Consider the following 23700-nt stretch of genomic DNA (forward strand, 5'->3'; position numbering starts at 1 on the left):
AAATAATCAGTTCTAAAATTAACATATCCAAAATTAGATGATGTGATTTAATTAGGTTTTAAATGTTAGATCGACTCTGATGATATTTTATTCAGTTATATCACGTACGTGATACAGTTAGAAATAGATCTATATTTGTAATTACAATCTTTGAATCAGATTAAAGAATATGTATTTTTATATTGATAGATGGTATAACTTTTCATTGAAGAATTGTAATTTAATTTAAAATTTTAATTGAATATATATTTTAAATAATATTATCGCAAATGTATAATTATTAAGAGAAAATAATTTTTTTCAATTTATACTGATTTTTTTATTTTTTATTTTTTCAGAAATACTTTTATATTATAATAATTTTAAAACATAAGATTATCATAATTTTCTTTTTATTCTATTAAATTAAAAACATTACGATTAAAAAAGAAAAAAATTAAAGAAAAATAAGACCATAAAAATATATACTAGAATCACATAAATATTGATATATATATTATGTTATTAATTTCAAAGAAAAACACATTTTTTTCCATTACAATATAAATCATTTGAATGTTTAATAAAATTGAAATCTTTATTCTTTTGTGATTTATTCTCGTTAATATATGTATCGCTTGACAATCTAGTAGATTATTCAAATCTTATAAACCTTCATAAAATTAAATATAATTATTTTTCATTCAATAATGAATAAAATAATAACTTGTATTATAATATTATATGATATTATAAAAATAAAAAATAAAAATAATATTACTATTTAATATTATATATAAATAATATATAAATATATAATATTATCATTTTCAATTGGTCAGAATCATTTTTAATTAATCAATTATCTTAAAATAATAAAAAAGTAATTCGTAACATTCTATTTTGTAACTAGTAAATTCACTAATATTATTAGTTCATGAATTATTGCGCAAGAGGACTCTAAGATCGCAAATAGAATCGAAAATTCACACTCTCGATCTATGTATTCTATGACTATACGCGCCATGCTAGTTTACTTCTCATTGTCGCGATCTTGAGATTGTTGAATGGAATGCGAATGTTGGAGACACAATGCGTGCAAGTTCTTGGGAAGGCCAACGTGCATATATTCATTAGAACATCTCCTTGAAAACTATAGCTTCATCGACCTTGTAAGGTTTGACGCGCCGACTAATGAGCAAAAGAAATAAGGAGTGCCGTGGCATGCGTATATGTGTATACATCAAGTATTAGAAAACTAGTAACCAACCGGAAGGAACGAAAACATTGCGACGTGACGTTATTTTCTTTCGTGGAATTCATTTTAATTTCATTTTCACGCGTGAAACTTCTAGCTTTACCTCTTCCTGTTCGATGTATTTTCTTTTGCCGGCTGATCAAACGTTGGTTTGTACTACTGAAAATCATTTTTTTTTTATCAATGTAAATTATTTAATATTATATGTATGTTTAATGTTAAAGAATGTGAGAGGATCAAATTAAACGAGCAGATGTAATAAAAATGCGAGATTATTTCCCATTCATTTTGTAAAATTTATGTTCATCTTTCTAATTTTTATTTTATATATATTTTTATTCTTTTAGATGTTATTTATCTTAAAGATTTTAAGATTTATTTAAGATTAAAAGTCTTTAGCAAATTTTTAGATAATACTAGTATGCTTGATAATTGTTATCAGCATGTTCAATCAAATATATCTATCTTTATGTTCATAATCTTTTATTAACATCAAAATTACACATTACATAATCGATTGTATAAAAATTATGGTCTGCAATGAATCTTCTTGGTAATCAAGATAGCTCGTATTTTATAATTAGATATCTATCTTTTCAGAGTCAATTTTCATCGAAATCGATCTCAAATTTTGGCATAGAGTTTAAATATACGAGCTAATTATTTTTTTTAAGTAAAAAATTAATCTTTAGCATGCCAAATAACTTCAAGTCTTATCTTTTTTACTTATTTGTCTATTATTATATTTTATCACTGTTAAAATTATATTATTACTAAGCTATCTATTTATAACCATTATTATTTTCTATTTTTCTCATTTAAATGAAAAGCAAAGTCACTACTGTAAATTTTTATTTTCATTTTTTAATTTTAATTTTATTATTCAACGTAATTATTTTCTAATATTTTGCTATTGCCTATAATATTGAATCTTTATTGAACAAATATAAGAGAAAGTGTTCACAAATTATTTAGCTATAATAAAAGATGATTCTAATATAAGTTAGAAAATTGGCAAGGACTAGCGAGACACCTAGTATATTTCAAAAGCCCGAAAGTCGAGGCATAAGATTAGCATTCTTTCTGCGAACGTGTCTAACCGGTCCCTTTCTCGACAAGTAAAACTTCCACTTGTATGACAAACGATGTCACGTGCATACAGGTGCATACGTAACCAGACTGACAAAGAGTCGATCGAATTGAGAACTGAGAAGAGAAGAAAAAAGAGGATCGAGAAAGGGTCTATTTCCTTTCTCACTCTTTCACATCTTTCGTTTCGAAGGGGGGGCCTCGTTAGACATTTTCTGTTTGGGTATGGAGAGGCGGAGGCGAGTCAAGGCCGTGTGCGGCACCATTGCGAATTTCAGCTGGTTACCGAACAGCTGGCCCATGGTGGGGATAAGATACGGTTCCGGCTCGAGTTGTCCTAGGTTCTGGCCTGCTGTTTTTTTACGCGCGCGCCAAATATACGTATTGGCCCGGTTCTGAATTTCCTTAACGAGGGGTCATGATGCCCCAACTTTGATATATATTATAATTAATGTTTAGCGATGGGTTTAAATATACATTGCAAGATTCGAATATTAATATTGTCTATAATTGGTTAAATTTTTTTAAGTATGCATTTATCATGATACAAATATTTGAATTTGAAGTTTCATGCATTATTTACTATTTTTAAATAAAAAATTTCATATCTAATTTAAGAACTTACTTTCTTCATTTCTGTTTTTTTGTCTTTCGTTTATTCTTTCTTTGGCGCGCCTAAAACGCGAAATGATTGCGCGCAGGCGTGTTATCGACCGTCCCTGTGGACTCTACCTTGACCTCAAACAGTAAAGGCAGTGGCGAGCAATTAAAGCTCTTAAGGGCCTTGGCTGGACGAATCGATCCGCCTCATTAACGCTACGACGATCGATCTTGGGTGACGGTGCTTCATCGTGTTTTGATTCTTAATCGTTTCGATTTTTAATCGAGTGGTTCAATTTTTGGAATCTTAAGTGTTTTGTGAAAAAAATGTGAAAATTAGTAATTTTCCAAGATTAACTATTTTTTTGATTGAAGTTTATTAAAGGAACTTATTTTTTTATCGTTCAATCAGTTTGTATCAGATTTTTAAAACTTAAAGTATACTTCAAAATTAAAAAGTTTAATCGAATAGTTTCTAATCTAAACTATCATGGTTATCTATGAGGCAACGATATTAAATAAAAAACTGAAAGTTTGCTGGTAGAATGTATTAAAAAAACTCGTCGTTTGAATTGCTAAAGTTTTGGGGAAGATCTTGTTTTACGAGTGAAGTTTTTCATTATATTGAAGATTTGAAAGCAAGTTCGGCGCTTGAGTTTATTCTTTGAATGTTATGTGTCGTAAATTTTCTATTGAAAGAAAGCGTATAAAGTTTTTAGAAAAATTTATAGAATCGTATAAAATATGATATAGTCCGTGAGAATGGATGTTGATAATCGAGCAGCGATGCGTTTAAGAGTTTTAGTATATGTGGCGAGACATTTCCGTGAGATTTCGACCACATGCACAAAATGCGATAACGTTTGTATGAATAATATATGGCATGCTATATTAATTTATATTTGGAATATTTTGTGGAATCGTACATTCGCGCGAAGTTGTTAATTTATATTAAAATTCAAACTTGTAAAAATATTAAAAATTTCGAACTTTCATATTTACATTTAAATTATCAAATTATCAGTTTCGAAATTTAAATGTCAAATTATAAAGTAAATTTCAATCTCAACTTTATTCTTAATTAAATTACGCTTTTAACGAAATTAAAAGTCATCGTATCAAATTTCACGAAACATTTCATTATATCCCTTTTATGATAAACTGTCAACCATTAAAAAGAAATCGATTGGAGGTTAACGATCCGCTAAAAACTTCCTGAACAAGGAAAAAAAAAAGTCTCTATACGAAATTGTTATTGTGCGTTGAACGCAATCTCGCATGATACCCGATCATCAGTATATTTTACATAAGCGTAGTTTCGACATCGATCGAATCGCATTCGTGCAACTTTCTCCGGTATCGATCTCGAGTCGGAAAGTCACATATCTATTAGGGACTTGTTCGTCCATAAAACTAGCTTATGAAAGAGGAATGCTCGCGCGAAAGGGGAAAGTACGACGACGTTGGTTCGTGGCGCGGGCAGAAATGCGTTTTCGCTTTTACTCGTTACCATCATCAGTTAACCTGCGTGAAATTTATCCACGGACTTTCGATCGTTTTGCATTTCCTGCTTGGCACGTGCGTTAACGCGTGACGTTTAAACTTGCGCGTAACGGCTCGTTAAATTATTCGCCACTCAATTGAATAAACTCATTTCTTTTTACAAAAGATTATTAACATATTTTATGTTGAGTAATATAAAAATACGTCTTTCTTCGTTATTTGATAAAAAACATAATTTCTATTAAATGAAAAAAAAAAAATAATAATATAACAAACAGATATAATGGATATTTCTGTTTATTCATAATTTTCATGAATTATTAGAATCGAATAATAAGAAACAAATTGCAATTTGTTAACTGACTATTATTTACATAAGCGAATAATTCTAGGAGGTCAAAACTGCTTTAGTTATTATTTTATCGTAAATTTCGTAATAATCATAATTCTATTTAAAAAAAAAAAATTATGCTCTTAAAATCAGTAAAATTTCATAGAAAGGTTGCACATAAATCAAGTGGATAAATGAGATGTACGAACGAAAAATTATTGTGAATTTACGCTTGAAATTTGTAGAAAGAATTAACTTCGTCGAGTTAACTTCAGAAGTTCCCAAGCATAGTGATTTTCATCCAGTCAGAAAGGCGGTTTCCCCTGAGCCTGAGTAACTGTAAACTGGTCCTAAGACAGGCCGCGCCCATCGTGTTGCTCAACTTCGGTAAACCGAGGAGAACCGGTGTCTCAACGGCATGGCAAGGCCGTTGACAGCGGCGGGGAATCAATCATTGTCACGCTTGGCAAGCAAAATCCACAGCGCCGTTTATTAGCTAGCTGATTCGTCGAGAAAGGACTAGAATTGCGCGAACTGATCGCTACATTTGTTTATTATATATACTGGATCTTCCATATTTTATATATCGTTTTTTACTCGGTCTAGCTCACTTGTGTTTTAACTTCGAACGAAACGTAGAGAGGATTACCAACAGTCGGATTGTGAAACGTTTCTGTGTCGTCGAAGCATGCAGAAATCGAAAGCAGAATTGGTGATGGTAATGCACTTTTACTTGGGTGTGAGTATAGAAAGAGAGTTTACTTGGAAGAACTTGGTAACGATTGGCAATTGTGGAGGTTAGGTTGTATTATAGGTTAGATAGTATTAAAGGCTTCTATTTGAAATGGTTTTTGAGGTTAGGACAGAAGGATTTTATATAAGACATCTAAATATTTACGTATTCTGTTATATACCTTATTTTTATTTTCAATCTGATCATTTTATCATTGGTACGGATATTTTTAGAGAACTAAGAAACGAAGAAAAGATTCAAGATAAATATAGCATCAGCGAGAATAAAGAATTGTATTTTAGGAATAACAACGAATGTTAAAGTTGAATGAGATGAATGGAAGATTCGATAATGTCGGATAATAGAATTCGTGATCAAGTTAAAAAGAATTATCGATTTCAGTATTATATTTTTAAAAGAACACTTCTTATTGATAGAATTAGAAAGTAACCCTGCCCTAGGGTAATATTATCCTCGAACTGTATCCTTTCTCTCCGTTTTGTTTAAGCATTCTATGCGAGCCATTAATCAGCTGGCACTTAAATTGTGCCACCTGTTCTAACATTTGCGATCACGACCTTGGTTCTTCGCTCAATTCTTTCACTATAAGACAACAGTGTATATATATTTCTATTGATAAATCATTCATTTAATTCTTTGCATCATTTTAATAATTCTATATAAAATTTTGTTTTTTTTTAATTTAATTTTTTTCACAAAATATTCTCAAATACATTTATCTAAATAGAAATTCATAACAATCTTATCATTTTGATACGCATTCTTAAACGTGTAAATATCGCTGTCCTCAAAATGAATTGAGAAAAATATTTGTTTTCATATTCAAGTATAATAAAAAATAAAAGAGTACATGTAAGAGATTTTATTTTTGTTTGTTATATTATCTAATCTATATTTTATAAACGATATTTCAAAAATAATAAATTAAATTTATTTAAATTATTGCCAAATAATGATCTTTTATCCACGAGTCAAGAATATAGAAATCATTTCTTGATTTTGTTTTGTTTGCAACTGATTTGCAACTGAGTATGAACACATTTAATTAAAGCACTGAACATTTATTCAAAAATATAGAGATAACTTCACATTGAACAAATACCATTCAACAGACAGTCGTTTAACCGAATTTTATTTTTCAAATACAACTACGCACAATTTATCTCGTGCAAAATAATCGGACTTGTTTTTCCCGCGAATTCTGAGAATCATGCGCAGGTCTTTTGCAATTATAGAAACGGTTATGTGAATAATAGATTCACAAAAAATTGTGTACTAAAAATGAGAAAAGTGACACATATCTATATAGTGAATCACGAGTAGAGGTTAGATTAAAAATGGCTGAAAAATATTTATATAATTTCGTAATAATTTAAATTTAAATATCGTTGTATTTAAAGGTATTTTTGCTTTAAAATTTAAAAGTATTAATACTGATTTACAAAATTTTATAACTGCGAGATTAGCATACGCGATGATAACATTTAAAAAACATCGATGAAAGTGGGTCCTTGAACGAGGATCAAGGAACCAGACGAAAACTTGTAAATAAATTGTACAAATATCCACAGACTCCGTCTCGTTTGAAATTAGGCATATGGGTACAGACGTGTGAATCATCAGATGTAGTAAATTTAAACGATCGTAATCAATTTTATAAAAGCGAAAAATAATGCTTAAGCTTCAAAATAACATTCGTAGTATTAAAAAGTATTAAAATTGCCTTGAATCAAAAATAGAAAGAGTAGAAAATATGTAGTAAACGATGTAGCAAGCGATGAAGTTAGAAACCAACTCAAGGACGCTAGCCTCGTTGCATCGAAAGAGGCCAGCCGTACCATCGATCGAATTTCCTGATGCTTTTTTATCGAATCGAACGTACTATGTATATTTTTCGCGACTTCAGATTGGATGTTGAACCTTCCTCGACCGATAACGACTAAACAGTCACGTATTATGTCCAGTTTGGCAATAACAAGTGAGCCTCTCGCGATAAGAGCACGAATAAATATTTCTCTCGTTGCGGTAAGCCTTTCTGGCCTTGAAAAAAACGTTCCTATATGAACAATCGCCGGCGCGAGTTCGAGAAGCAGTGAACGGTAACAACTCGTCAGTTGTCAGGCCTGACAGCCGCCTTAAAAGCGTAACGTGTGCCCGTTTGCACACTGCGATTCAATCCGTATGTTGACCGGTCAGAAAAATTCTCATACGTGACCAAGTAGATGCGTTTCAACGCTTATATACACTTATACACGTTTGTGCACGATTCACGAGTTCACGAGTATCACTATCGTTAACGTTGCTTCGCGTACAGCAATTAAGAATAAGTTACGATAAGATTTGTCGACGAAAACTGTTTTCTACTAATAACGGTATCTACCAGTTTCGGCAGTTCTACTATGATCGTGTTCTTTAACGAAACGTATAATTGTCTGGAATGTGGTCACGAAAAACAAGATAGAAAGGAACAATCAAGCAAGCAACTAATCGAGATTTCAGTGAGTTTACCAATCGCTATTGGGAATTCTTGAACATTTAAACGAAATGATGTTCGTTTCGTAAAAAAACTGGAAAATATCTAAAATAGAATTAGAATAGAATAGATTAAAATATTGCAAATTTCTTAAAACTTTTCTATTATAAAATTTTATTGAATGCTATAATAAAAGAATTAGCCATAATAAAATATAAATATACCATCACTTTCTATAATATTTATATGCACAGAAAGTAAAAGAATATTTTTATTTATTAGTAATCTATGCATCATAAAACATGTAGATATTATAGATATAAAAATGTATTTAATATATAATATACAATTTTAAGTATTAAGTATTTTATCATATAAATAATTACAATTATTTTAATTGTACTATTGATAAAAATATATTCGTTTTCTTTCGATTGAAAATGAATAATTAGAATAATATAAAAATATTGAGCCAAGCTAATTAGGATAATTATTGTGTTAATTAATCTCCATTAGAAAATAAAATCTTGAGTTGTTACGTTAATTTTTAGTATTCTCAAATATACCAAAAAAAACAAATGCTATGACCGATATATCGATAATATGAAGTAGCGTCGGCCATGATTAATCAGCCTCGCCTTGTTTTCGTCTCGAATTTAACGGTTTTACCCGTGAAGAACAATATGCGTATATTTTTATTGCAATGGCACAAAGAAGGTAACCGACCAGATTTTACAATATAAATGGAATGTACTTCGTGTCAAAGTCAAAGTCAACGATAAGACGATAAGCATGGAGGGAAATGACCGACAATTCGCGCGTCATGTCGCTTGCCTTTTATCCTATCTCGTTATCGTATTTTTGTTCACTCGTTATCTTGATTGCTGCTGTTGGCTCGCGTTCATCTATCCAAATGACAAAGTGATACATTCGATTGAAAGACAACGCATATATTATGACTGATTTGTTGCTAGTTTGGTGTACTAGCGTCCTCTATCGTTTCATGTAGACGCTGGCAAAGATGCACGCCACTCGGAGACATAAACAACGCGATTGCGCATGCGCTACTCTTCCCTCCTTCACTCTTGCTCTTGAATCTTTCACTCTTTTAATCCTACTTCTTCTGTATATTGTTCTCCTTTGCTCTTACAGCCAAGCAACTGCCGTTTCACAATGTTCTCGATGGTGGCGCTGACCTTCATAATGGCGACGATCACACCGGTGAATCGAGACTAATCGCACGTATATTTTTCGAATAAATTTTGTCATTAACGAATACAAAAATTTAGTAAAAGAAAAATATATTCTGAAAAATTTGTTTCATTTTTGAATCAATATTTATATATAATGTTTCTAATGACCAATTATAAATTGTAAACAGTTGAATATCCTGATGCATCATGACTCACGGATGTTCAATGCTCTCCACCCTCCCTGCCTCTCGCGTGCTCGAAACGATTTTCTTTCTCTGTTTTCTGTGTCGTCGACCTCAGTTCTTGCTTGGAAATTGCGCCGAATCTGCTGTTCCAGCGCGTTTCTATGCCCCATACATTTTTTACCGCTCGAATTTCTACGCATTGCCGACGCTGAACAATGACACTTCAGACTAACTTCTTGCTCTTTGTATGCATCTATTATCTTCAGTATTGCTTCTGACATGCTTTAAAGTAAACAATAGTATGCTTTGACACGTGCGTATACATGCCGTTCAATACAACAATATTCAAACATACAAAATCGAATATAGAAAGTACAAGTTTTTTCAATAATTTATTTTTATCACTTTAAAAAATGAAAAAATACAAATGTAAAACAAATTATTGAGGCATTATAACTTCTTTGATGCATCATTTCATTGTTTTCAGAATTTTCAAACGATAGTGAGCTTTATCATAGTTCTGTTGCATTTAATCTAAAACTTATTAATCTTAATGCATTCGGACTAGCGGAATTTACCTTCAACCACGAGATACCCCATAACAAACCCATAGATTTTTCTCTCGTCACCCTGTATATTCTATGTTCGTGCGTAAAGCATTCGTGTGTTAAGAAGGGTCAACGTCCGACCCTCACCACACGCCACGGATCGACGCGCTAACACACAGAAGCCTGGTTTGTTTTGGTTTCCCGGGCATTACCCTTGCCTCCCCACTTCTTCACACACTGACTCCACTCTCTTTCTTTCTGTCTTTCTTACTTCGACCATATATAATCATCTCTTTCTTTCTTTTCTCGCGCGCGCGATACGTCCGATGCTCGTGGAAAGTATTGGCGTGCACAGTGACGACGCGATCCGAAAATGGGAATTGACATCGAATTAGCTTGATGTCAATGGAAGTACATAATGTTAAATAATATAAAATGAAAAAAAATGAAAAAAGAGAAATTATAATACGATGTATTTTATATAAATTTGACATTAAAAGATGAATGAAATATTATCTCAATGGAAAATACAAATTCTAAATATATATGTTTTAATAAAAAAAATGAGAAAGGGGCAATACCAAAAATAAGATACAATATTAAAGATCGAAGATTGAAAGAATTGAAAGAAAATGTATTGTTTTCAAGGCAGCAACATGGAGAGTGTGACGAGAAAGCGAGAGCTACGTAGAAAGCAAGTTGCAAGTAGTTTGGAATCGATTTTCGTATCCCATGTCTCGCTTGTTACGTTCACTTCGAACGTAGAGAATGTCGATTCGCTGCCACGATGTTCTACATATATGCCATTCTATAATATACACATCAAATATTCTCATGATGGAAGTGAAACAAACACGGTTACACCGCGAGAAGAGACCTTGCTTGGAATTTTCATTCGCAAAGTACGTTCGTGCTATATATATGAACGCATATACGGTCTAATTATAAGCAATTTGAGGCACAGTGCGCCATGATATCAACGCCAGCATGCACGCGTGACATTACTAGATAGATTCCAGAGGGCGTGCACGCTCGTGCGTGTGCGTGTGTATGTGCATGATAAAGGGAATGAAGGGAACGAAGGGAAGGAGAGAAGATCGTCGCGTAAACGAGTCTACAGCCTAGGGTAGATGGCCCCGGCCCGGCATGGTCCCATCAGACCAGCCGCATGCATCCCCATCTTGCCTATCTATACTACCGGCAACATCGTATCACGCGCGCGATGCACCCACGGACGACTCTAGCGCACTCGGCAACCCTGTCGACTCGCTTACTCATCCCTGCCAACTGAAGACTGCGCAACGATACAACTGCACTGAAGAAAATCATCCTCTCTCCGTCTGTGAAGATTTACATCTCTCTTTCTTCCATTCTCATTGCTCCTTTTAGAAGATCTCGCCAATGGGACGGACTGTGACCAATTACATTGCTCGTATTGTGCATCGCGTCGCATACAACCTGTTAATAGAGCTTCGTATATATATGTGTATAAAACATATATTACTAGCGCATATGTACTACCGTATACTTCACATTCGAATATTTTTTTTTTATAGAAATGAAACTATGATTATGCGATTAAAGAATATTTTAGAAAGTCTGTTTCCATCCTATTCATTGATTTATATTTGTGATGATACATGTATACCAACATAAACAATCTCTATCCACAATTATTAACGAACGAACGAAAGTCAACGCGGAGAGGGGAAAGGATCGGCTCTGACTTTTTCGATACGAAGCAAGGCAAGGCAAAGCAAGGCAAAGCAAAGCAAAGCAAAGCAAAGCAAAGCAAAGCAAAGCAAAGCAAAGGGAGAGCATTGCTTGCCAACCGGCATAGAAGGTCTGTGACCTCGGCAATGTACGCCTGTATATGCGCCTGGCCGCGTGTACCGTTTCAGAGGTGATGTCACGATCAGAAAGATCCTTGAAGTAGCGAGAACAGCTTTCTGACCGATTCTTTTCCTGTTTTGCGGAAGTTTAAAAATCCAAGAGATATCTGTACAATGTTTTCTATCTGACTCATTTGATGGATAGGAAAGATTCACGTCATCGAGTCTGAGTATAAATATTTGTAATGATATCAATTTCTACAAAATTTTTCAGAATTCTAAAAAAAATTCTCTAACATTATAATTTTAGAATTTTTAAACAATTTTTCTGACTTTGAAACTTTACAATTATAAAAACTTTGTTTTTCTCAAGAACATTAAAACTCTTAAATCTTAGAAACAAATAATTATAAAAATAAAATTATGAGATAATAATTTATTAATTCTGAAATATCTGAACTTAGAAAATTTATCATTTTAAAATTTTTAAATAATATTAACTTTTAAATTCTTGTAGAAAGAAAAATACTACTTTCTAGAATTTTTCTTCCTATTTTACAATTTAGATTTGAAATTTATGGATCAACAGCAGTGACCTGACAGCGAAAAACTCGTTTTGACCACCATGTTCTTCAAAAGTGTCGCCTCTTACGGTGTCCTTCGCTTTTAACCTTTCGTGATTCGAATGTTCTTTCGACAGAAGTATATTGTCAGATACGAATTGCGTCGAAATTTTTAACCATCAAACTCTTTCCCTTTAAAGCAGTTATTGTAAAAGTCAAGTACTTTTTTAACTTTTGAAGCTGCAATTATGTAAGATCAAATTTTATATATTTGTTACTTTTTATTAATTAGGATATAATTTTATCTACGAACAATAAATTTTGATCGTAGTTTCAAGATGTTATTTATTTGTTTTGTTTCATTCTTAAATTAGAAAGTTTAAAAAATTTATCAATGAAATTTTAATAAATTTTTAATAAGTTTCATAGTTGAATAATTTATCTTTTGAATTGTTTCAATCTGGTATTTCTAACGTATACTTTATCAAATGGTATAGGAATCGATAGATTCAGCAAAATGTAGCTTTAGACTATCTTCTATCATTATCTTCTTTATTATTTATTAAACAAGTTAGAATTCCTGTTATTTCTGTATAAAATAAGTTAGAAATAGAGTATTAAGTTTAAATAAAAAGATACGTGTGTATGAAATATGAAGATAACGAGTGTATTATATAGAATACGTTATATATACGTTATATACGGAACAATTGTTATAAAATTTTAAATCAAAAAAGGAAATGATTTGAAGTTTTATATTTGTCAAACATTTTTTTTAAAATTAGTTGTTTATAGTACCTATAGATCATTTAATTATTATATTTATAGAATATTTTCAAAGCACTTGTATTTTCAAATATAAAATTCAGATCAATTTCTCATCTTAAATATACGATATATCTTTCATATTAGAAATTTATAAATTCTTAACTTTTTTTTCTACGTTTCATTTGATAACAATCGGTAACAACTTATCACAGTTATTAAATATGCAATTTTCATTGAACAACAATATTCTTGTCAATTTTTTTTAACGAGTTATCAAAAAATCCTAAATTTTGTTCACCAAATATAAATATCAAATTCAACAAGTTGCAGAATAGCTCTAAATTTCTCTATCTTCAATTTCTTTTTAACTTAATCCAAAATCCTTTTTTCACCGCATATGTAATTCTTCATAATTCTTCATCATTCTTTCATTATTAATTTTATAGTTCGATTCTTTCTAAAAGCGTAATAATAAGTGTTTCATATTTGAAGGACAGACCGTATTGAAACGATTAAAAGCACGATCGTAGCACGACCGCGTGGCCCGACAGAGAAGTATCGTTCTCGGATCAATAGCACGTGATCGTGCCGGCACCACTGTGCCGGCCGATATAAACAAAGAAACGTGGCTGCGCACAACGTACGCGGCGGCTGCTGCGCATCGATTTTCCCTTGTACCATGGAGCTTTCCGCGATATAGTTACGTACGATTCACGCTACAATGCTTGTCGACGGACCGTGAGATATCGTTAAAGGACGTCTAAAATCCTTCATGAGATATTTTCGGTACTCTGATAATTTTGTTTGAAAATACAGTCGCCATGTCTTGAAAACAATCGGGATACATTATGAAAAATAAATTACGATACCAAGAAAATCTACGATTTATAGGTTAACATTAGTGCAATAAATATATACAAATATATATTTATATATATTTATAGACTTTTATATTTATATTATATTTATAGACTTGTAGATTATATAAAGTGGGAATCTATAATCGTGATTAAAGATATAAAAATAACGATTAGGTGAAAATGACATTTGAAAAATATAATTTTTCTGCAAATTATTAATTAATTCATATAATATATAAAGTTACACAATATAAAATTTTGTATAAATATTATCCATTGGTATATATGTAATGTAAAATTCTCTTAAATTCAAATTATATAATATATTATATATTCAATCATTAACATAAGATTTATTCTGATTTTAGGCTAACGCAGCAGTAGTATTTAAATGTACTTGGCCAGGTTGCTTAGAAATCAAAGCGACCGTGCCGCTTATCGAGGAGCACGTGCGCCAATCGCACTTGGGGTAAGTCTTAAATATATAGTAAGACGCAACAAGTCTCATGAAAATCCGATATTTTATCGCATCTGTTGCACAAACTCGTCCACGGGGATTAATTCTCAATTTCAGTATCAATTTAATTTGAGTACTTAATATTATAACGCATATAATATTAGAGTATAGTTTTGATATTAATATTATTATTATAACTAATTAATTAGATTCTTTTACATAAATAATATAATACTTTTTTTTATGAAAAATAACGAATTCAATAAATTAATTGAAAAATACATCAATCCATTCCAAATTTGATCTTTCATATTCGCGTTTATATACGAATTTTCTTGTAAATCATTTCTTGAAATGTCGCAATATTCATCAAATTCTTTGACGTTCAAGCGTTAACCTTGAACCATGCGATAAGATAAATTCCACTAACTATGCCGGACATCGTGTACATAGAATAGAGTTCGTTCACGGTCGAATAGATCGCCCACATATTTTACATGCATTCAAATAGACACGTTTAACAAGGATCACACATATTTTTCAGACCTAAAAAGACGAACAATTACGATAACGAGGAAAATGAAGACATTTCCGATCACGAGGAAGAATTTTATTATCAGGAAGTAGCGGTGGATCATATGAGTTCCCCACCAACCATGTCACATAGGGACATGGCCAGACCTCCGCACGAGGATCCAGAATATCAAAAACAACTTCGTTTGGAAACCTCTTCCAATAATGCCGAAAACATGATGGTGAGCATCAGAGAACGAACCACATTCGCCGCTTCGCAATCACCGGTACGTTGATTGATACGCATACATTACATATCGTATATGTTTTAATTTTTGTATAACTTTAGAAGAAGCTAAAATTCATTTATATATTCTTGATTGAATTAAAAAAAAAAAATAATAATAATCTCATAACCTCAAAATACAATAACTCTACATAACCTCCGTTTTCGTAAACAGGGTACACCGATCAAGCATATAAAGTTGTCACCCAGGCCATTCCAGGCGTATCAACAGAATATGGGCCTCCTGACGGTGTCGACAGGAAAGATGCCATCATCACCCCGACGAATTCGGGGCGAGACGAAAAAATGCCGCAAAGTCTACGGTATGGAGCATCGCGACTTATGGTGCACACAGTGCAAATGGAAGAAGGCCTGCAGTCGTTTCGGCGACTAGGCCAAGCGGCCGCTCCGTTCGTACGTCCGCGGGCGGAGACCGTCGCCGAGCCGACCCCAGAGTTTGCCAATGCTACATTAAACTTCTCGCCAACTGCCAGCAAACAATTGCCAATTTCCACACACAGTCAAACACATACAGTTCAGTCAGTTCAGTCGTAACAGTCAAAGTTACAGTCGTCGTCGTCATCGTCATTATCATCAACAATCGTGGCGTTGTTGTTGCCGCGGCGATGGCGACAATACTCGCACGATACACGCGCGAAATACACGTATGATTCGCGTTGTACCATGGTCACGGATTAGCGAAAATATAATTTATGATATCGTCCACCATTTTGCGAAACCGTTCGACCTGATCCATAAACAGATCTCCATAAAGAAGCATCACGAAAAGTATCGAGGATCGATATAAACGATCTCTGTGGTGTGAGGAGTTCAGCGAGGTGTGTCATATCACCGAAACTCTTCGTCTCTAATTCTTCTTGTAATAGTCGTGTTTTACTCGGTGTTCCCCTCGATTTTCTTTCTCGTGGAAAACGAGGTTGACGATGAGAGAAACATGAACCTAGAGAGATACGTCAATCCCATGACGGATGGCGGACGGTTAGAAGGGCACATGTTTCGTACGTGGCAAGAAAAGAATATATATAGATTGTGTTTGACTTCGTTCAAATACAAACGGTCTTGCGTTGTCGAGCGATGGTAGAAGCGTGTAAGATGAGAATCAAGAGAATATACGTTCTAAGCAAAAAAAAAAAAAAATAAAAAAATAAAAATAAAAAAATAAAAAAAAAAAGAAAAAAACAGAAGATCGTTGACCGATCGTCGAACGATTTCTTATCGCTCTCGTCTGGCACTTGGCAAACTCCGTCAGGGTCTTTTTAGCCGTAATAAGGGGTTTTGACTAGTAGATAGCGAATAATTGGCGGTATGGAACGAGGCGTCCTTAGACTGTCGCGCCCTCTCCGACTCTCTTTTTCGACTTTTTCTCTATGTAATCTCTCTATCTATCTTTTCTCTCACTCCCATTCTCTAATCAAACGCAAGAGGGCGCGGAACACAGCCTTGCTTCTGGTTCGCCAGTAACAAGAAGAATTTTAAATAAAAAATTTAAAAAAAGAAAAAAAAAGGAATTTTTTTCCTGGCTCGCTAGATAGATAAAAAAAGAGGCACGCGACTTCAAAAAAATTACGAATAGAAGTACGCGCATTTCTGGCAACTTGTGCTGGTTCCCGAACCGACTCTTAGGTCATTGCAATAGGTCTTCCTTCATCCGATGAGAGCACTTTGACTCGATTTCCTCGCCTGGCTCTCTTGCCTTTCCTTCTCGAGGGATGTCGATGGTCGTCACGCGATCCCCGCAGAAAAAAGACCAGTGGATCCGTGTATCACGTGTGCGTGTCCCACATCATGGCCGGTCGATTGTCCGACCAATTATTCGTGCGTCTGCCTCATAATGGGCAATTCATACCTGCATTCGTGGACGAATGTGCTCGCTGATTTCCAGAAATATCGTAAAAATAATACTTCAACATTTTTAATTTTACGGATATTAATTATACAAATATTGTTCATTGTATATTTTTGTATACTTTTTAGAATTTTAATTTAATATCAAATGAATGAAATCGATATGTACTTTGTTAAAAAAAAATTAAGATTTGAATAAAGATTTTTTTTTAAATAAAATTTGATTTTTGTTTGAGAATGAAAAAGTTGATCGTTGCGTATCAATTCGTTATTATGATTTGGAACACCCATATTTCTGGATTTTAGTTGAAAAGATTAAATATTGGTTTACGAATAACAATTACGAATATACGGGATCATGATTCTTCATACATAATTTAGCGTGGGATACGCGCATGATCCGTATGATTATGGACGAACGGAAGACCGAGAAGACGAATCGAATATTCGGTTTGGCCGATTGTTCTTCCTGGAAGGACGCAGGCAAGTCTAAAACGAAAATTCGCTATAAATTTAAAGACAATTGTGATATTTTTTTTCAAAATTTTATCGAATTAATTAGACGAATTCGCCGTGAGTCTACATTATAATTAGGCAGGAATTTTATGGGGATGACGATGGACCGATGAAAACCGTCGAAAAATAAAACGATGTGTCGATAAAGATAAAGATTTAAGGGGATAAAAAATAAAGAATTATAAAAAAAAAAAAAGAAAAAAAAAAGAAAAAGAAACGTGTTGAAAACAAAATTTTATACACCAATTATTATACTGCCAGATTAAAAAATAATTCAATGAAACGAATAAAAAATTATATGATAAAAAAAAGACAAAAAAAAATATAAAAGCGAAGATAAGCGATTAATATCGTTTCGAGCTTCGTGTACGAAGAAATACACACACATACACACATCATAAAGCTATCTTCGTGTGTGTCGAGCTCAGGCTGCTTGCTAGCCTCCTCTCGACGACCTAAGACCGCGTTCGCCGACTGAAGGGAAAAAATAAGAGACAAAATAATGCTGCGTGCACGAAATTTCGTCAGAGATAGGCTTCGCAGTTGAATCGATCGACCGATTGTACTCTAGACAAGATTCTCTTTCCAAGATCTTGCTTATTCTGGTTATACTACATATAAATGCATGTATAATATACGTGTGTATAGAAAAAATAAAAAAAAAGAAAAAGCATAAAATTTCATAGGGCAGAAATTCTAACGTGGAGCAACTTCTGTATTCGTTCGTACGAGATGTTTCTAGCTTAACCTTTACGGTGTCGGATTACACTTTATCGATCATTCTCAAGAAGTGTTAATTTTAGATTAAAATGAAATTTATCAATTTACAATTTTTTGAAATAACATTGTCGAGTCTTATAAGACGGAGAAATAAATTTTAACATGAAGTCAAAATCCGTATTGAACGATATTAGAATTTTGCACTTTAGAGGTTAAACTGATATCGTCAAACGTGCTCCATCGACGCTTTCGATCGTCCGCACAATTCACGTAAGTTAAACACCAATTTTTTTTTTTTTCGTATAGTCGAAAAAACGATAGCAAAATAAGAAGATAGAAAAGGAAAATATGTATAGAGAAGAAGGAAAAAAATTTCACTTTACAAAGGATCGCTTCGAAACATGACCATAGATTTCGCTGCTATCGCAGCAAATATAAACTATTACTTTATCGATAATTATTCGTAATTATTGATATTATTATTATGATTACATTCATTTTTTTTTTGTTAATGAGACAAGCATTATGCATATCTCCAGCGCGAAAAAACGAACGAGAAATTTCAAAGTATAGACTAAAGATATATAGCATTCGTTTTTTCCATTTCTCTTCTCCCTCTCTCTTTTGTTTCATATCTATGAGAGGAGACTATTTCCATTCAATATTTTTTAGTTTTCAGTACAATTAGTAATCTTTTGGCATTAATTTTTTTTTTATTTTTCGTTTGCTTAATTTTCATATTAAATTTTATATAAATCGTAACATATTAATATTATATATATATATACATATATATATATATATATGCTTATAGTATATACTAATTTAATATTGAGAGAATCTGGCTGATAAAATAAAAAAAAAAAAAAAAAAGAAAAGAAAGAAAAAAGAGAAAGAAGAAAGAGAAAGAGAGGAGGAGTTTAGTTTTTTTTTTTTTTTCAGAACCGCGTGAAATTCGAGCGGGAGAAAAAAAAAAGAATCAGACCAATATGAATATATGTATCATTACCATGGTGGTATTACGTTTTTCACGACACGCGCATATATATATATATTTTTATTTTAAAAATAAAGAATAAAAACGAAAAAACTCGAAAAAAAAAATTCAAAATATCAATATTCATTTATAAGAATATTTCGTTTTTTTCTCTCTTTCTCTCTTTCTCTCTCTTTTGTTATCAGAGAGGAGACATTCAATATTGATCGATGCTCAGATTTTTTTTTTAGTTTTTCTATTACAATTTTTTTTTTTTTTTTTTTTTTTTTTTCGTTTTTTCAATAAATTTTAATAAATATATAATAATTAAATAATATATATATATATATCATATATATATATATATATAATATATATATAATTTAAGAGATATATGAGATTAATTAAGAGAAAAAAAAAAAAAAAAAAAAAAAAAAAAAAAAAAAAAAAAAAAAAAAAAAAAAAAAAAAAAAAAAGAAGAGGAGGAGTCGGAGTTCTTTTTTTTTGTGCTCAGAACCGCGTGAAAGAACGAGCGGAGAAAAAAAAAAAAAAAGACCAATATGAATATATGTATCATTACCATGGTGGTATTACGTTTTTCACGACACGCGCATATATATATATATATAATATATATATATATATATAATCATATAATAAATAGGTATTTCCGAACCAAAGACGCCGTCGTATCTCCAATCATGTTTATTGAATTTCAATCGATCTGTGAAACGCAAAGATTCCCTTCCCGGAAAACAAATCGCTTAATAAATTCATAATTATTACATCACGAAGATTACATAGAATTTACGGAAATATTTTTATTTCTTTTTATTTTTTTTTCTTTCTTTTTAATAATATGTTTTCTATGTACTTAGAAAGTAATTTGTATTTCCTTTTGTCTCTTCGATCGGTTTAGCTGACAACGGAAAACAGTAGAATAGTATACTACAAATCCCAGCGAATATTCAGAGAATAGAGTTTCGTGGACGCATCAAAAAAATGCAAGTATTATCCGATGTCACTGTGCTCGATCGAACGTAAGAACACGATATAAAGCCTGCTAATCCTAAGGAGAGAGGAAAAAAAAAAAAAAAAAAAAGAAAGAAAAGAAATGAATCGTTACGATTTTGAATGGTCAGGAAATTTTGTAAGAAAATTGTATGGAAAATGATTCGTAGAAGAGAGAAGAGATTTTAAAAAAGTGAAGGAGAAATAGGAAAATGAAGGTCGCTATATGAGAGCGAGAATTGCATAGGATAGAAAGTAATTGCCGTCCAAATAGGTTCCTTCTTTTAAATCAAAATTTGTCAAAGGAAAATGTTATTCACGGCTATAATCGCAAACTTTTCCGGAAAAATCACAGTAGAACGCCGAATAATGCTACGTGTGAAAGGAATATGACGGATTGATGGATGCCTCATGTTTGTATAAGGGGTGGTTTAGAAAAATGGAACGCTTGAGCGTTAAAAAGTTTTGATCGTCGAAAATGTTTGAAAATATTTGAAGATATTTCGAAATCAATGAAATTAAATATTTATTTAATAAGGAGAAGTTAAAAGTCGAAAGTTTTTTTATTTCATTTAGTAATATTTTTAAATATTATTGATTAATAGTAATAATAATAATAATAATAATTTTGTAATTAATATTTGTGATTTATTTTATATATAAAATTATAGTATTTAGTATTTATTTTTTTATACACATTAAGCAAAAGAAACGATTAAGTATTCCTTTTTTATATCCACCCTATATATTATATTAACGTCTTGTTAATATTTAAATTCTTATTCGAATTTAACGATAACGACTTTTTTACAATGAAATGAGAATAGTTTGTATTCTTATAGGATTACTTCCATTTTATTTATATTATTCAATATATGTATAATTATGTATAACGAAGAATCTTTTAAAATTTTTAGAAATTTTGATAAATTGATTTTAATATAACCGAGTAGTATTATTCGGCATGTGTCAGATAAAATTTTTAATTTTTCTCTTATCTATAGAAAGATGAAAGAAATATTGTTCGAAACGATGAACTGCATCAGAAAGAAAAACTTGATTTTACCGTTATGCCTTTCAACAGGGAACGAGTTCGAATAAACCGACTCTGAATCCTTTCTTGCGAAGAATGTAGAAATCAAAAGAGAATTTTGGCGGGTATTAAATACAGGCACTATATGGAAAATCAGTACAAGATTAACGATTGTGCCATTTGAAATGCCAAATATTCTCTGGTACTTTATTTTAAAATTAAAAATTTGAACAAAAAAAACGAAAAATAACAAAAAAAAAAAACAAAAAAAAAAACAAAAGAAAAAATAACAAAGAGTAAACAAAGAGAAGTTTTTAAAAAAGAAAAAAGATGGACATTTAATGCGAAAGAAACGCGATGAGAATGGAAAGAGATCGAGAACTTAAAAGATTCGTAACGGAAGCTTTACAGACTTAAAGATACCTCAGGTTTATTTCATACGGAAACGATATGGTGGGCCATTTTGATTGAAGTAAATAGTATTCCTGATCAAAATACTGGATAATTTCATCTATATCACAGATACGTATCTTCGTCATCGTCATTCGCGGTGGTTGTCCTTTTCGCTTCGATCAAAATGGCCAACCGATAGGCACTGAAACTATATATACATACGTATCTTCTTGTGAAGTAAACGTCAATATTACTTAGTCGAATTCGTTGCATCGAGTCGAGGACTCGTTCGTTATTACTGTAAAATACTATATATAATCGCATTTAATAGATCGCCTGACAACGTTCAAACGCCAGGGAACGAACCTGGACCCGATAATTTTCTGCCGACTACCCTCCAACGACAATATGAATAATTTAAAAAAAAAAAAAGTCGTTTTCGCGTTCACAGTGTTGCCAGTATGGATGTACACACGTTATCATTCGATTGGTCGTTGATCAATTGTGATCGAATCATAACGTTGAATTTTCTTCCTGCGTACAAATTACATTCGTAATTTGTTCCATGAATCGATATATCATTGAATCTCGCGCAACGACAGCTGAGATGAGCGCGTAGAAAGAATCCGAAGTTGGCAACACTGTTGGCCGCGATAGCTGAGCATAGTCCGCGCGCGTATTAACCGAACATTCGATCGATTCGACAAGCGAGCCAATTAGGGGCGATCAAAATCCTATATTGAATGACAGAGACAACGATCGCCCCGGATAATCAATCCATGGGCCTCTGTCCCAGCATGATCGCCGAGATTCGGAAGGGAAAAATAATGTCGCGGATAAATGGCCGGGATTATCATACCAAAACGATCTCATATCGATTTAATGAAATGCAATTTTTGATCGTGCGGTCGACCGGGGCGCCGTTACACACACACACATACACACACACCGTACATGCATACATGCCACAAGGTATACATAAATACATTCACGCACATCGGGTCAAGCGGCGACATCTTCGTAAAAGCGACGAAATTCATTGCATGTACCTGTTTATAAAATCGTCGCCGGCCGATGCGAGCGATGCGGATAGAAGGCGAAGCGTATATTTATAAATTGATGTCGAATCAATTAAAGCGGAATCCTTTTGCCGTTGATCGCCTTTTAGGCCACGTTGCACTTGGTCGATCGCACAAAGCAAAGACATATTATTAATAGTATATTATATTATATTATTATATTATTATATATTATTATATTATATTATGATTATATTATAATTATATTATTACCATTATTAATTATTAATTTTTATTGATTATTATTATTACCATCGTCATCGTCATTATCATCATTTCTAAAAAAGAAAAAAAAAGCTATTAAGTAGCATCACTAACAATAATAGTAAAAATGATAAAATAAAAAAATGAAATTGAAATAAGAAAAGATATGTGAGATCCTTATCAATGCGTTATAAGGAACTCGTTAGTATTTATGCAATACTCCGTGCATCAATATGTGTGATGGATTACATTATCGAACTACTGAAAACATATTCGGAAGAGGGCTGGCACGGCGTGCAACCAGCGACTCTTCTAAAATCTACATCCGTATATCGCTGCAGAAGCTACTATTTATTGAGAATTTAAAAAGAAGTATCATAGATGAAAATACCATAAATATTGCTGTGATTATGTCACATTATACGACACCTAAACAATTCGAACGATAAGAAAACGCATCATTATGGAACAAGAATATTAGAATATCTTAATTAATAAATATTGAAATGATAATTTTATCATCAGACTTTTTATACTAATAAATCTATCTAATAAAAATATTGAATTTATTAATTCATTTTGTCCGCACGTCTTAACTTTTTTCTTTCTTCGTTCGTTGATCGATGTAAAAATAAAGTTATTGTGTTATTAAAATATATCAGAATGCATATATATATATATAAATTTATATATTGAATATATGAATAGAA

The 23700-nt window shown here is 32.1% G+C and overlaps 1 protein-coding gene across 1 annotated transcript in view; it reads left to right on the forward strand.

Moving 5' to 3' along the window:
* LOC107998121 (zinc finger protein 395) overlaps positions 1–17277 on the forward strand; it is an 88331-nt gene extending 71054 nt beyond the window's left edge. Inside the window, exons 6-8 of the mRNA XM_017057176.3 lie at positions 14305–14405; positions 14938–15193; positions 15368–17277. Coding sequence (XP_016912665.1) covers positions 14305–14405; positions 14938–15193; positions 15368–15586 — 576 coding nt within the window. The 3' untranslated portion in view covers positions 15587–17277. The remainder of the gene's footprint in view (positions 1–14304; positions 14406–14937; positions 15194–15367) is intronic.
* Positions 17278–23700: the final 6423 nt, after the last annotated feature.

Source organism: Apis cerana, linkage group LG3 (assembly GCF_029169275.1).
Source record: "Apis cerana isolate GH-2021 linkage group LG3, AcerK_1.0, whole genome shotgun sequence".
NCBI classification, from domain to species: domain Eukaryota; kingdom Metazoa; phylum Arthropoda; class Insecta; order Hymenoptera; family Apidae; genus Apis; species Apis cerana.